This window comes from Chionomys nivalis, chromosome 18 (genome assembly GCF_950005125.1).
Source record: "Chionomys nivalis chromosome 18, mChiNiv1.1, whole genome shotgun sequence".
Lineage (NCBI taxonomy): Eukaryota > Metazoa > Chordata > Mammalia > Rodentia > Cricetidae > Chionomys > Chionomys nivalis.
The window spans coordinates 28730872-28746453 of NC_080103.1; the positions used below are offsets into that span (position 1 = coordinate 28730872).

The 15582-nt window shown below is 43.9% G+C and overlaps 1 protein-coding gene across 1 annotated transcript in view; it reads left to right on the forward strand.

Moving 5' to 3' along the window:
* Dbt (dihydrolipoamide branched chain transacylase E2) overlaps positions 1–15582 on the forward strand; it is a 34835-nt gene that overhangs the window by 11544 nt on the left and 7709 nt on the right. The window contains exons 4-8 of the mRNA XM_057793523.1: positions 5250–5431; positions 6256–6377; positions 9718–9934; positions 10928–11094; positions 14353–14430. Of these exons, the coding sequence (XP_057649506.1) occupies positions 5250–5431; positions 6256–6377; positions 9718–9934; positions 10928–11094; positions 14353–14430 (766 nt within the window). The remainder of the gene's footprint in view (positions 1–5249; positions 5432–6255; positions 6378–9717; positions 9935–10927; positions 11095–14352; positions 14431–15582) is intronic.

The window sequence follows — 15582 nt, forward strand, 5'->3', positions numbered from 1 at the left end:
TAACCAAGCTAGCCTCAAACTTGCCATCCTTCTGCCTCTGCCTTCTGTGTCCTCAGTGCTGGGGTTATGTTCCACTCTGCTTGGCTCACACAGTCTTTAAAGAACTGGACCGAGGCCAGTGAATGTCATGTCCTCTACTTAGCATTCTTTGCTTTGTAAGCAGAGGATTTTAGGAACCAGCTTTCCTTAACATTGTCTTTCCTGGCACTGTGTGATTGTGAGGTGAGCCATGGACTCAGGAGAGCCTGGTTTAGAAATTCGTGATGCACCTGTTCTCTTCTAAGCTGCTGTCTCTTATGGTGTAGAATCAGGTAACAGTTGTGGCTCTCCCAACTCACCGTGGCTGTTACCACAATTAAAATGTAACAGGTAGGAAATGCCTTACCTTTCCGAAGAACTGCGTACATTTTGACTTATTGATGCTTTGCTTCAAGACCAAGTTTTCTTTTAGAAAAAAAAATTAACTTCTTAATCTCTTGGTCTTTTTTTTTATTTCTTTTTTTTAAAGATTTATTTATTCATTATTTATACAACATTCTGCCTCCATGTATGTCTGCAGGCCAAAAGAAGGCACCAGATCTCATTATAGATGGCTGTGAGCCACCATGTGGTTGCTGGGAATTGAACTCAGGTCCTCTGGAAGAGCAGCCAACATTCTTAACCACTGAGCCATTTCTCCAGCCCTAACTTCTTAATTTCTATCTTATTAATTTTGTAGATTCACGTGCATAGGAAGGGGGTTAAGGCTGTTAGAAGAGGAAATTGTTTTTTTCCTAATGAGAATCTTAAGACCAGGCCTTGTTTTCTCAGCTACATTGAGGCTGGAGGATCTCAAGTTTGAGGTAAGCCTGCACTACACAGAGAGACTCTATCCCCCTCATTCCAAATTTAATAGTTTGGTTTTTTAGTTTTTATTTTTGAGATGGGGGTTGTCTTGATAGTTTGCCTAGGCTGGTCTTGAATTTGTAATCCTCCTGCCTCTGTCTCTTGAGTGATGGGATCACCTTGTAAAGATGAGTGGCTGCCACCCTGCCTTCACGATTCTTTTAATTATTTTATTTTGATGTGTGTGGCTGTTACCGCCTTTGAGTTTATCTTTGGGATCAGTTTAACTTCTTGTATTTGTATATCAATCTTTGAGCCAGTATTTATTTTTTATATTATTTCTTACAGTTTCTAAGATTATAATATAATTATATTTCCCCCTTTCCTTTCCTCCCTCCAAACTCTTCATAGATCCCTTGTTCTCTTTGAAATTCATGGCTTCTTTTTTTCCTTAATTGTGTTGCACACACATGTGCATATGGATATTCACACATACATATATATTTACAAATGTGTAAATATAACCTGCTCAGTCTGTAAGATGTTACTTGTATGCTGGTCATTTGGCACTGGGTAGCCAATTGATGTGGCCCTCCTGGGGAAGACTGTTTCTCCTTCTCTCAGCATTCCTTAGTTGCCTGTAGTTCTTTGTGTGGGGTTGAGGAGACACAGTCTTATAGCAAATTCCCTGATCCTCTGACTTTACAATCTTTCCGCCCTCTTTTCCTCTTTTACCTCTACCAAGGCTGGGCAACTGCAGACTAAGCCTCTCTCTCCTTCAATATTTTATTCCCTCTAGTGATGGGATTAAAGGTGTGAGCCACCACCACCACCACCTGGATTTGTTTCTGCATTGATCTAGTGTAGCCCAGGGTGGTCTTGAACTCACAGAGACCATCTGACTGTCTCCCAAATCCCAGGATTAAAGGTGTGTGTCACCATTGCTCCTGGTCTTCAGACAAGATTTATTTATCAAAATACAAATAATATGCTACGCCGGGCGGTGGTGGCGCACGCCTTTAATCCCAGCACTTGGGAGGCAGAGGCAGGCGGATCTCTGTGAGTTCGAGACCAGCCTGGTCTACAAGAGCTAGTTCCAGGACAGGCTCCAAAACCACAGAGAAACCCTGTCTCAAAAAACCAAAAAAAAAAAAAAAACCAAAAAAAAAAAAAAAAAAACAAACAAAAAAAAACAAATAATATGCTACTACACTTAGGTTTGGGAGTATTTTGTAGATGTATCCATTGGGACTGTGCTCCACAACTCTGCATTTTGATTGCTTGTGGTTTTCTATGATGGTCTCTGAGAAGTTTTCTTGATGGGGGTGAGGACTAAATTACCTGTGCATATAAAGGCAAATGTTTAGAATGTAGCTAGGGATCCTGATGGTTTAGTAAAGTGGTGGTTATAGGTTGTCCTTCAAGATCCATAACTTACTACCCTGACTAGTTGTCTAGGTTTCCAGTATGAGCTGTGATTCCCGTCTTGTTGAGTGAGCCTTAAGTCTGATTACAGAGCTGTCGGTTACCGTGAGGCATGTATGCCACTACCGACACTTAGGGTTATCATGCCATGCTGGTCCTGTGCAGTTCATAGGTGTTATAGGTGGGTAGGACTTTGGTTACCTCCCTCCTTTGGAAGCTTACATGACTTTCTGGACCCATGAAAGCTACTCCTCAGGGAGGAGGCATTCAGGTCAGCCCCAGCTGAGGGGCACCATGTCTTCAGCAATAGGAACTTACCGTCCACCTCTCGGGGACAAGCAGGGGCAGTAACAATAATCTGTAATGGCCAGGAGTTTCTTGGACAGCTGTGCCCAACAACTTAAAGAGGGCTTCTCATGCTGGGCGTTGGGCCTTTGTTAGGTGGTCTTTGGCCTGGAGGGAGCATTATCAGCCCAAATGGGGACATGTCATTTAAAGTATTTATACACAGACTTGTGGGTAGTATAGATTTTGGGAGTTGTGTTTGTTTTAAGGTGGGTAGTTAATAGTATAATTCCTTGAGGCCTTTTCAGACACCCTTATTTTTATTTTACCATCCTCTCTCTCTCTTTTGTATTTATCTCCCTCACACTTCCCTAATTAGTGTCCCCAATTTTTTCAGTTTTTCTTATCAGATCACTTGTACCCTGCTATTCCCCTCTGTCCCTGATTTTTTTTTGCTCCCCAACTCTCCCACCCTAGCAATGGTCCTTTTTTTCACTCTGATGGTGTAGTTACTCCATGATATGTACTTATATCCAAAGATTTGGGACTTGGAACCTCAGACCAAAGAGAACATATGATGCTTGTCTTTCTGTGTCTGGTTTACCTTAATCAATATAATATTTGCTGTTTCCATCCATTTACCTGCGAAGTTCATGATTTCACCTTGCTTTACAGCTGAATAGTATTCCATAGTGTACATGTAGCACATTTTCCTTATCCTCTCATCAGATGAAGGACATGTGAGTTATTTCCATTTCCGAGCTATGTGAGTGGAGCAGCGATCAGCCATGAACATGCTGAGCAAGTGTCTGTGAAGTAGGATGTTGGCTTCTTTGGGCATATGCCAAGGAATATGTCTGCGTTGTAGGGTAAATTGAACATTCTCCACAGATTTGAGATTTCCAAAGTGGCTGAACCAGTTTTCAATCCCACCCACAGTGAATGAGGGGCCCCTGTCCCCCACACTCCCTCCAGCATTCCTTGGTAATTGTTTTGTTGATTTTTGCCATTCTGACTTGGGTAAGATGAATTCACAAAGTTTTGCTTTGAATTTTCCTAATTGTTGGGGACAGTGAACATTTTTTGAGACCTTTCTTAGCTTTTTTTTCTTTTAAATTCTTTTTTTTCTTTTAAGAACTCTCTATTTAGGTCCCAGCCCTCCCCCGTCCCATTTAATGGGTCCTTTTGACCCTTTGCTTTTGAGTTCTTTATTTAATTGCAGTATTAATCTTGTGTCAGATCTATAGCTGACAATGATTCTCCCCCATTCTATGGGCTTCCTCTTCACTCAGGCGGTTGTTTCTCTGGCTGTGGAGAGCTTTTAAGTTCTAAGTCCCACTTGTCAGTTGTTGGCCTTGATTCTTGGGCAAATGGAGTCTAGTTTAGAGTCCTTTCCCGCACCTCTGTCATGTGGGGCGCTGCCATGTCTTCTTCTAGCAATGTCAGCTTAGCATTTAGGCCAGTATTTCAGACAGGGTCTCACCAGGTATCTCAAGCTGACCTCAAATTTATGATCCTTCTGACTTAGCCGTCTGTGTGCTGGGATCACAAGTTTATGCTACCATGCTCAACATTTTTTTGTTTTTTCGAGACAGGGTTTCTCAGTGTAACAGTCCTGGCTGTCCTGGAACTCGTTTTGTACACCAAGCTGTTCTCAAACTCACAGAGATCTGCCTGCCTCTGCCTCCCAAGTGCTGGGACTAAAGTCGCATGCCTCCACCACCACCCGGCTCATTTCTGACCACTTCTCTTCCTTTCCTGTTGAGACACAGCATGAATGTTTGTATGCTTTATGACATTGTCTCAGACTCTCTAAGCTCTGTCCATGTTTCCTTTTTATTCCTCAGACTGGAAAAAAAATTAGCTGATCCTCAGATTCCTTGGTTCTTCCTTTTACCCAAATGCCACTCAACCCTTCTAGTAAATTTTTATTTTAGTCAGTCTTGAACCGCAAAATTTGGTGTGCTTTGTTATGTGTCTATTTCTGCCATTTTATTACTGTTTTCTACCTGACAGGACACCGTTTTCCCATACTTCCTTCAATTTTGGAACATTATTTAGTTCTTTGTTTCTTAGGCGACAGCTGTGCTAGGCAGAAGATGGCACTGGGCAAGTTCAAATCACAGCGGGTTCATTGAAGATGTCATCGTCGTCATTGTTTATGTCTAAACACTGCTCATCCCTTAAGTCTGATACACAGCTAATACAGGCTGAATATCTTTTATCTGATATGTCTGCTACCAAAACTACTTCCGATTTTGCATCATAGTTTATAGAACACTTGCTTAGGCTTCATCATTTGAGCATCCAGAATCCAGGGTTTTGAGCCTCATTGTTGGACAGAAAAAAGCTTTAGATTTTGTGTTTTCTAATTAGGGATGCTCATTATGTATTATTATATAACAAGAGGAAAACTACATAAATGTAAAATTTTAGAACTTATTTTCTCAAAAAAAAAAAAGTGGATCAAGCAGAAAACCTGAATGTAATTAAACCTGAAGGTACAGGTTTTAGTTTGGGTTCTTAATTTTAACATTTGTTAGGGGTGTGTCAAAGAAACTCATCTTTTCTAAAACATTCCTTTGTGTGCCATCTCGGCATCAATGCTGGGCTAGGTGGCTTTTAATGTGACAGTGTGGTGTTTACATGAGCATGCAAGGACGACTTGTAATCATGACTATTCATGTGAACGTGTCCTTGTCTCTTTCTCCCAGGTATGTAAAAGAAGGAGATACCGTGTCTCAGTTTGACAGCATCTGTGAAGTTCAGAGTGACAAGGCCTCTGTCACCATCACCAGCCGCTACGATGGCGTCATTAAGAGGCTCTATTACAATCTAGACGACATCGCTTACGTGGGGAAGCCACTGATCGACATTGAAACGGAAGCCTTAAAGGGTAAATGTGTTCTGCTACACTCGTCACTGCTGTCCTTTGGTTGCTGAATCCCAATAAAGTAGCCCTTGCCGGGCATGGTGCACACACTATAATATCAGAACTTGTGTAGAGGAAGCAGGAGGATTGTGAATTTGAAGCCAGCTTGGGCTACATAGTGAGTTTGAAGCTCTCCTAGGCTATAGAGAAACTCTGTGTCAAAAACAGGATAATTCTAACTAACAGAACCTGTTTTGGGGATTTAGAACAGAAAATTAGGAAAACTGGAAGGATTTTCTGTGATACCTGATTATCTTTGGATCAATACCACAGCAAAAACCTGTACAGTAAGACTTTATTTGTCAGAATGTCTACCCCTAAACAGTATCCCTTGAGCCCTGTTTTCCCATCCGAAGTGGCCCAGACTTTTAGTTATAGATCACTAGTGTGTGTGTGTGTGTGTGTGTGTGTGTGTGTGTGTGTGTTGTATATACTTACTCATGTGTGTACCTGAGCGTGCATGTGGAGGCCAAAGGTTGATATCATATGTCTTCCTCACTTTCCACTTTATTCTGAGTGACTGTGTCTCTCGCTGACCCAGGAGCTCATCCATTCAGTTCTGCTTACTGGGCAATGCGCTCCAGGATGTTTGCCTCTACCCTCTTCCCCGACAGTGCTGGGGTTACAGACATACACTGCAATGTCTGACATTTACATGCGTGCTGAGGATCTGAACTCAAGGCCTTAGGCCCAACAAGCACTTTACTGACCTCACTGCCCAGCCGTCCCCGCCACTGAGTTCTTTGAAGAGATGCTTTTGGCTGAGGTTATTCCCATCTTGCTTCCAGATTCGGAAGAAGATGTTGTTGAAACTCCCGCTGTGTCCCACGAAGAACACACTCACCAAGAGATAAAAGGCCAGAAAACACTAGCGACACCTGCTGTTCGTCGTCTAGCAATGGAAAACAATGTAAGTCTTAAAACTGAAGTTTGAAATTACATTGAAAGTATACATCTATAAATCTCTGGGGGAGAAATGGTTCAAGGTGGAATTAATGAGCGTGGTTGCTTTAGTAAAGCAACCATGGCACAAAAGCACTTGGGAGGGGACAGGAGAGATAGGCCAGCCGTTAGGGCATCTGCTGCTCTTCCAGAGGATGCAGGGTCTGCTCCCAGCACCCAGGGTGGTGGCTCACAACCACCACGTTCAGTTCCTGCTCTCGGGTTAGCAAAGAGAAGAGGCTGAAAATGGAACAGGCTTGGGTTTGTTTACAAAATTCTGTCAGATGCTCTGCATCTGGAGATTTGTCATGTCTTTTCCATCGGTGTGTTAGTCTACCAGATGCTGCACTGCACAAGGAGATTTGTCATGTCTTTTCCATCTGGGTGTTAGTCAGCTTGCCATAACTGCAGCAAAATGCCTGAGAGAAACCATCTAATATAGAAGATGATTAATTTGGCTCCAGTTTTATAGATTTTGGATGCTGAGCGATTGGCCCCACGCTCTAGGCGTGTGCTAGTGTAGCACATCATGGCAGAGTGTGCGGGGAGGAGGCTTGCTCTCTGTGTAGTGTAGCTTGGTGACACACCAGTGGTAACCCAGTAGACTCCAACTCAGGGTCTCCACTACATCCTAACACCAGCTAATTGGAACCACTTTTTTTTGTGGAGGCCACTCGTTCGTTCCCAGCTGTCCAGACCCCAAATAATCACTCAGAAATGATATTATTTGCAATACTGTTTGACCAATAGCTTAAGCATATTTCTAGCTAGCTCCTGTATCCTAAACTAACTCATCTTTATTAGTCTGTGCATCCCCAGCGGACTCCAGCAGAGGTCTGTCTAGGTGTCTCCCTGATTCCACCTACTCTCTCTAAATATCTTTTCCAGCCTGGCTATATTCTGTTAAGCCATTCACCGAAAGCAGCTTCTTTATTAACCAGTGGTATTCACAGCATACAGAGGGGAATCCCACATCACACCTTTTATTTTATTTTTTATTTTTATGTATGTTTGCTTTCTTTTTTTTTAAGATGGGATCTCATTATGTGGTCCAGACTGACCTCAAAATCACTACATAGCCCAGGCTGTCCTCATAAACTCTACTCTCCTACCTCGGTCTTCAGAGCGCTGGAATTACAGGCATTCAGTACCACACCCTGCTGAGCACAAGCCTTGAACACAAACCCAAACCATAGCCTGCTCTGTAACTGTATGGCAGGTAAAATGCCAGGCAGCATGGCTCCCTGACACTAGATAAGGGGCTACTGTGAGGCGCAGGTCAGAAGGGCCAGTGAAGTCACACAGCTGGCTGCACGGGAGCCAGAGTTTACCAGAGATCAATCATCTCAGAACCAATGGTGTCAGTCATTGGTTGCCTCAATAGTCATTGCATTCATTATTTTAAGCGTGTGTGTGCCAGGAACTGTACACAATATCCCTGACTCCTACAATAGCCCTTCAGGGTGGTTGGATTCTCGGTATTTTGCTGGTGAAAAAAGACAAAGAGGTGTGTTAACATGTCCAAACCCAAAGTCAATAACAGAACTGGGCATTTGAGGAGAGTCCTGTTTACCCAGCCTGAGTTCTTCCCAGTCTGCCCAGCCATGCAGAGAGTTTCTGAGGAAAGTAGCTGTTACCATGGGAACAAAAACTAAAGTCTGTCTCATGCACATATGTAATTGACTTGTAGAAATGTTACTATAGATCCAGATAGTTCTCCTGCCGATGAGGAACTATCCAAGGGCATACTCTCTGATGTGTTCTGCCTGGTGTGGTCATGGGCAAACACTCCACAACTCATCTACACCTCTTTCCATTTTTAGGGGTGAAGTTTTAAGTAGATACTATGCTTCCCAGGCTCATCTGGAACTTTCTATTGTAGCCCAGTCTGGCTTGGAACTCAGTATTCCTGCCTCTGCTCCTAAATGCTAAGATTATGTTTGCATACCCGTCTTGTCTGTACCTTTTCTTTCACAGCCATAGTTTTTGTTATTGTTTTTGTTGTTGTTATTGTTCTTCTTCTTCTTCTTTCATACACTACATCCCAACCGTAGTTTCCTCTCCTTCTACTCCTCCCAGATCCATTATTCAGAAAAGAGCAGACCTCCTGGGATATCAACCAAACACATCATAACAAGATACAATAAGACCTGAAGCACAAACTCTCATATCAAGGTTGGGCAAAGCATCCCAATAGGAGGAAAGGGGTTCCATGAGCAAGCGAAAGAGTTAGAGACACCCCCACTCCCACTGTTAAGGGTCCCACAAAAACACCAACCTACACAACCATCTTGTATATGCAGAGGACCTAGCACAGACCTGTGCAGGCTCTGTGATTGTTGCTTCAGTCTCTATGAGCCTCTATGAGCCCTGCTTAGTTGATTCTGTGGACCGTGTTCTCCTACTATCCTCAACCCCTCTGGCTCCTACAATTTTCCTCCTCTTCCTTGGGGTTCACTGAGCTCCGAGGTGGGGGCAATGGAGATCTCCAATTTGGACTCTCTTCCCTAATGTTTGTCTGTAGTCTCTACCTCTGCTTCCATCAGCTGCCTGAGAAAGCCTCTCTGATGACGATTGGTCTAGGCACCCACCTATCACATTCATATTTTTTAAAAAAAAAAACAATATGTAATTATTATACAAAATAGTGGGTTTAATTACTAAACACTAAGAATTACAGGAGAAGGTCTGGAGAGATGGCTTAGTGCTTAAGATACCTGCCTGCTCTTCTAGGGACCCAGATTCGATTCACAATCTACATGTCAGCTAACAACTAGCTCTGCTCTGGTCCTTATCTGGAGTTCTCGTCTGGACTCCTTGGGTACCAGGCACACAAGTGATACACCAATTGTATGCAGACAAGACAACACACAACAAATAAAGAAATAAAAGCTCATTTAAAAAAAGAATTATGAGAAAGCAGGGCGTGGTACACACCTCTAATCCCCTCACTCACAGGCAGAGGCAGGCGGATCTCTTGAAGTTCAAGGCTAGCCTGATCTACACAGTGAGTTCCAGATTGACCAAGACTACACAGTGAGACCCTGGTAAGAAAGAAAAAAGAAGGAAGGAAGGAAGGAAGAATAATGGGAGAGACTTGGAGATTTAAATGGGCAAATGAACAACAGTGTACATAAAAGTGACAGCCACTTACACGGAGATCTTGAAGCTTAGCTCTCAAAATGATGAAAATGTTGCTTCCTCAAGCTACATTCTTGGGCAAGAGTTTTTACCTTTAATTGATTACACTCCACTTTTAAACTTTGATGCTCGATCTATTTTTAGCACTAAAATGTGTTGTACTTTAGATTAAGCTGAGTGAAGTTGTCGGCTCCGGAAAAGATGGCAGAATACTTAAAGAAGATATTCTCAACTTTCTGGAAAAGCAGACAGGAGCCATATTGCCTCCCTCACCAAAAGCTGAAATAACACCACCTCCACCACAAGCCAAAGACAGGCCCTTTCCCACGCCAGTATCAAAGCCTCCGGTGTTCACAGGCAAAGACAGGACAGAGCCCGTAACAGGTAATGGTGACAGGAAGCAGCGCTGATCTGCTTCAGGGCAGCCACCTCAGGGGACTTGTGTTCACTGGTAATATTTCTGATGACTTTTTGAGCCAGGGTCTCACTATGTAGCCCTGGAGCTCAATATGTAGACCAGGCTGGCTTCTGACTCACAGTGATCAGCCTGTCTCTGCTGAAGAAGACCCCTGCACAGCAGGGGCTTCCTCCCGGACCCTGGATTAGGTACAAACCACACACAAACACCTCTTTTCACAGAAATCCTTTATTAACCAGGGAAGAAAAGTTAAAGTGGCTGCTTTCTGATCCTGGCCTGGATTAGAAAGCAGCCAATGACCTCGCAGGTGTAATTTTTAATAGGAGGAAAAGGGGAGGGCAGGGTTAGAATGGGCTAGGATGGGGTGGTATATCTTGATTGGTATGTTAATTAGGTGAGCCAAAGGGAGCTTGATTGCTGGACTTCAATACTTCGATAGCTGAGCCTTGGTGGTCAGACTCAGGTGGAGGAAGCAAGCAAGTAAGGGAACAGACCTTGGTGGCCAGCTTTAGGAATGCAATGTTCTTTAGCAAGGTAGAGGGAACTGGGGGGAAGGGCAAGGCCTTCCAGAGCCATGTCCTAGTAAGCTGGTGTCCCTTCATCTGCCTCATAAGCGCTGGGATTAAAGGTGTGCACCCCCACTTCCAGCTGTCAATTCTTACTAACAGAAAAGTGCAAATCCATCGTGGAATTATAATGATGCAATCCCGTTTCTCTAATTTGTATAGAAAAATAACATATTATTAGATTTATATAAAAGGATTGAAGCCGGGCGGTGGTGGCGCACGCCTTTAATCCCAGCACTTGGGAGGCAGAGGCAGGTGGATCTCTGTGAGTTCGAGACCAGCCTGGTCTACAGAGCTAGTTCCAGGACAGGCTCCAAAACCACAGAGAAACCCTGTCTCGAAAAACAAAAAAAAACAAAAAAAAAAAAAAAAAAAGGATTGGGTTTCTTCTAGGTTTCCAAAAAGCAATGGTCAAGACCATGTCTGCAGCTCTGAAGATTCCCCACTTTGGCTATTGTGATGAGGTTGACCTTACTGAACTGGTTAAGCTTCGGGAAGAGTTAAAACCTGTTGCTTTGGCTCGGGGAATCAAACTCTCCTTCATGCCCTTCTTCTTAAAGGTGAGTTTCACCCCTTCCAAGAGAAGCCCCAGAGGACACTGCCACTTGTTTTGTAAAGACATAGTAGGTTAGGTGGCTGGAGAGATGGCTCAGGGGTTAAGAGCACTGGCTGCTCCTCCAGAGGTCCTGAGTTCAATTCCCAGCAACCACATGGTGGCTCACAACCATCTATAGTGAGATCTAGCGCCCTCTTCTGTCATAAAGGTGTACATGCAGATAGAGCACTCATACATTAAATAAATCTTCAAAAAAAAAAAGAAATAGTAGGTTAATAGGTTTGCTATACTACTTCATAACATGTTGTCAGACTTAGATTAAAAAAATGTCTAAACCCATCTCTCTGCTTCGTAAGAATTTATACAATTAAAATCTATGTTGTGCTTTTATCTTCTTGCTTCCTTTTTTAAAGATTAATTTTATGTTCAAGTCACATTTATCTATTTATTTAGTGTGCGTCTGTGTGCATGCATGCGTGTGCATGAATGTACGTTTGTGTGTTTGTATGCTCCAGTGCACTCCAGAGGATAACTTGCAGGAGTCGGATTCCTCCTTCTAAAACCTTGTAAGTCCCAAGGATTGAACTCAAGTTGTCAGGCTTGGAGGGAAGTGCCTCACTCACCTGAACCGTCTTGTCAGCCCAATATTCATTCATTCGTTTGTTCATTCATTTATTGGGTAGGTTTTCACTAAACAGCTCTGGCCATCTCGCCAGCCCAATATTCATCTATCTATCTATCTATCTATCTATCTATCTATCTATCTATCCATCCATCTATCTATTTACAGGGTTTCACTAAACAGCCCTGGCTGGCCTCGAATTTAATATGTAGATAAGGCTGCTTTCAAACTCACAGAGATTAATCTGCCTCTGCCTCCCAAATACTGGGATTAAAGGCATAAGCAATTTATTTGTTTGTTTGTTTGTTTGTTTGTTTGTGTGTTTGTGTGTGTGTTCATTCAAGTGCCTACAGAGGACAGAAGAAGATATCAATCAGATCTCCTGGGATGAGCATTAACAGGCAGTTGGGAGTCATTAGTTTAGGTCCTAGGAACCAAGTTGTGATGGTCCTCTACAAGAACAGCACGTGCCTGCACCCACTGAGCCGTCTCCCCCACTTCAAACTAGGAAGAGAACTGTGAGACTTGAGGAAAACCTTTCATTCTGAAAGGGTCCTAGGAAAGTTCTGTTTGAGATTTTGCACATCACCATAGGAGTTCATTTTCATGTATTCAGAGCATTCACGGGGGACTTCCGAGGATGGTTTCCAGTGCTTGACCTTGAGCAGCTGGCAGTGTGTGCTAGGCTTGGGTAAGCATACTGCAGTTACCCCTTAGTTCTCAGAGTACCCCAAAACATGTAGATTACCATCCCCACATTCCTCTGAAGAGGCCTCCGAGAGGTTGAGAATCTTGTCGTGGACATTACCTAGCAGAGGGAAAAGCCACATTTCTGGTCTGCTCTGGTCTGTTTTGGTCTGGCCTCTCACTCAGCGCTGCTCCTCCTGGACTTCCTTCACAGTCTACCAAGACGAATTACCCTTCACGCAAATCGTGTCATTTCCTGACTCTTCAATAGTTTCCATTCAGTGCCTTTAGTTGGTTTCCTGTTGTTGCTTGTTTTCTTTATTCTTTTGGGGAACCCGCCACTCAGCTCCCAGATAGATCACACACAGAGTCCTATTCTTATTTATAAACTCCCAGCCTTAGCTTGGCTCCTTTCTAGCCAGCTTCCCTTAACTTATCCCATCCATCTTTTGCATCTGGGCTTTTACGTACTTTCCCTCTTATAGCTGTGTGCCTGGGTGGCTGGCCCCATCTTTTCTCACTCTTTCTCTTGCTCCTACATCTTCTCCCAGATTATCCTCCTGTTTATTCTCTCTCTGCCCACCAGCCTCGCCCATCCTTTCTTCTGCCTTGCTGTTATAGAGCTGTTCAGCTCTTTATTAGACCAATCGGGTGTTTTAGGCAGGCAACGTAACACAGCTTCACAGAATGAAACAAATGCAACATAAAAGAATGCAGCACATCTTTGCATCACTAAACAAATGTTCTACAGCATAAACAAATGTAACATAATATAACAAATGTAAATTAATATTCCACGAGTTTCCCAAATCCTTAGTGCCGCATACAAGTTTCTGCTAGCTACCCCTCCTGTCTCCTCAAAACCTCACCCTGTTTGAACCACATCGAGCTATACACATAGTTGGTGGATTATACAGTTTTACCTGAAACATCCACCCGGTGTCTCCCCCTACCATATCGTTTTGTTTTGTTGTTTTTGTAACAGCATTTCAGTAGATAGCCTCGGCTTGCCTGGAATTTACAGTCCTGTCCTAGCCTTCCAAGTGCTGGAATTACAGGCATGAGGCATCTCACCTGGCCTCCTTTTTCAAATATCTATGTGTTATCAATATCAGATCAGTTCAGATGTAGACTCCAGACACTTCAGTTGCTCTCCAGCATATGGGCAGGAGAGAAATGATACAAAGAAACATAGGGGAGAGATTAAAGGGGGCAGACAGGGATTTGTGCCAGCAGGGTGGGCTCCAGTACATATTTGCACCAGCTCTGCCCTTGACCAGGCCAAGGACACCTGTGGCACACTGGCCTTTCAGGGTCACCCTGCTGTCATTAATGCATATTCTTTCTACACAGAGAGGTGGCTTACCTGCCTTTTTGTGTTTGAATTCCTAGTCTATTTTTGAGCTATCAGCTTGCTTCTTAAAAAATCTAAATCTACACGTTAAGTGAGGAAATCACTTGGGATTGAGATGACTTCCTTGGTACTTTGGCAGCCTGCGTGGCCGTTTGGGAAATTCCCTTCACGTTTGCAGGTGACCTAGCCACTTCACCAACTGTTTTTTTTTTTGGTTTTTCGAGACAGGGTTTCTCTGTGGCTTTGGAGCCTGTCCTGGAACTAGGTCTTGTAGACCAGGCTGGCCTCGAACTCACAGAGATCCGCCTGCCTCTGCCTCCCGAGTGCTGGGATTAAAGGCGTGCGCCACCATCGCCCGGCCACCATCTGTTTTTAAATTATGCCGGCAACCTAGTTTCACCTTCATTGGAGACACAGGTGGGAGTGGCAAACCCAGGTGTGTGTGTGTGTGTGTGTGTGTGTGTGTGTGTGTGTGTGTGTGTGTGTAGCCTTGAATTAAGAGTTCTCTTCCCGCTTCCCTTTCTGCCTCCTGTTGCTTCCAGTCCCCTCTGCCTGTGTGAGGCAAGAGTGTCATGTTGCGTTATCTTTCTCTTCCACAGGCCGCCTCTCTGGGATTGCTACAGTTTCCCATCCTCAATGCCTCCGTGGACGAAAACTGCCAGAACATCACCTACAAGGTTGGCCATGCATTGTGAAAATCCCGCTGTACTAGAAGATGGTGCTCATGTGCTTGTAGGTTAGAGCCCTCTAGGATACTCAACGACCCTTTTCCGGACAGGACTGGAAGGCATTGCATAAGCCGTTAAACTGGTTAAGCTGAAGGGCAGTCAGCGCTGTGTTTTCCCTGTTCAGTGACTTTGTTCAGCTGCGCAGCCTGCCCTTTTCAGGTCCTGCTGGTTCTCCATTTAAAACAGAGGAACTGTATAAATGTGAGGTGTGAATTGGCTCACCCACTCTACTTAGCACCTCCAAAGAGAATCCTCTCTCAGGATTAAATTTCTGGAACTTTAAGGAAGAGCGCCATCTTAGGTAGGGTTTCCATTGCCGTGGAGAGACACCATGACCACAAAAACTCTTATAAAGGAGACCATTTAACTGAGGTGGCAGCTTATATTTTCAGAGGTTTAGTCCATTATCATCATGGCAAGACATGATGGCTTACAGGAAGGCATGGTGCTAGAGAATTGTACATCTTGGTCACAGGCAACAGGAAGTGGTCTGTGACACTGGGCAGTATCTTGAGCATGTATGGGACCTCAAAGCCCACCTCCACTGTGACACTCTTCCTCCAAAAAGACCACTCCTACCCTCACAGGGCCACACCTCCTAATAATGCCACTCCTTTTGGGGGCCACTTTCTTTCAAACCACCACAAGAGCAATTTTTTTAAAAGTACGTGTAGGTAGGAGTGTATTTCTGCATGAGGCCTGTGCTCGTGAGTGCAGGTGCTCAGAGGTCAGAGGCGTCGGTTCACCTGGAGCTGGGGTTACAGACTGTTGTGAGCCTCCTGTGGGTGCTAAGAAGTTAATTTGGGACCTCTGGAAGAGCAGTGAATGCTCTTAACCCCTAACCCAGCTCTCCAGCTCAAAAGACAGTAATTAATAATATATATTTTTAAGTAATACATTTGAATCCAGTCTGAGCGAAGTCTTCTGTTTGGAGTAAAAGCTTCTTAAGACAGAATTCTTGCAATGTTGATTTCTATAGTTATTCCTCATTAGCAATACTCAGCTAGCAGTAAGCTTAGGGGCTGCAAGGAGGTGGCTGAGTAGCAGAGTGCTTACCCAGCATCAGCAAAACACAGAAACAAAAGGTACACTTAGGTAATA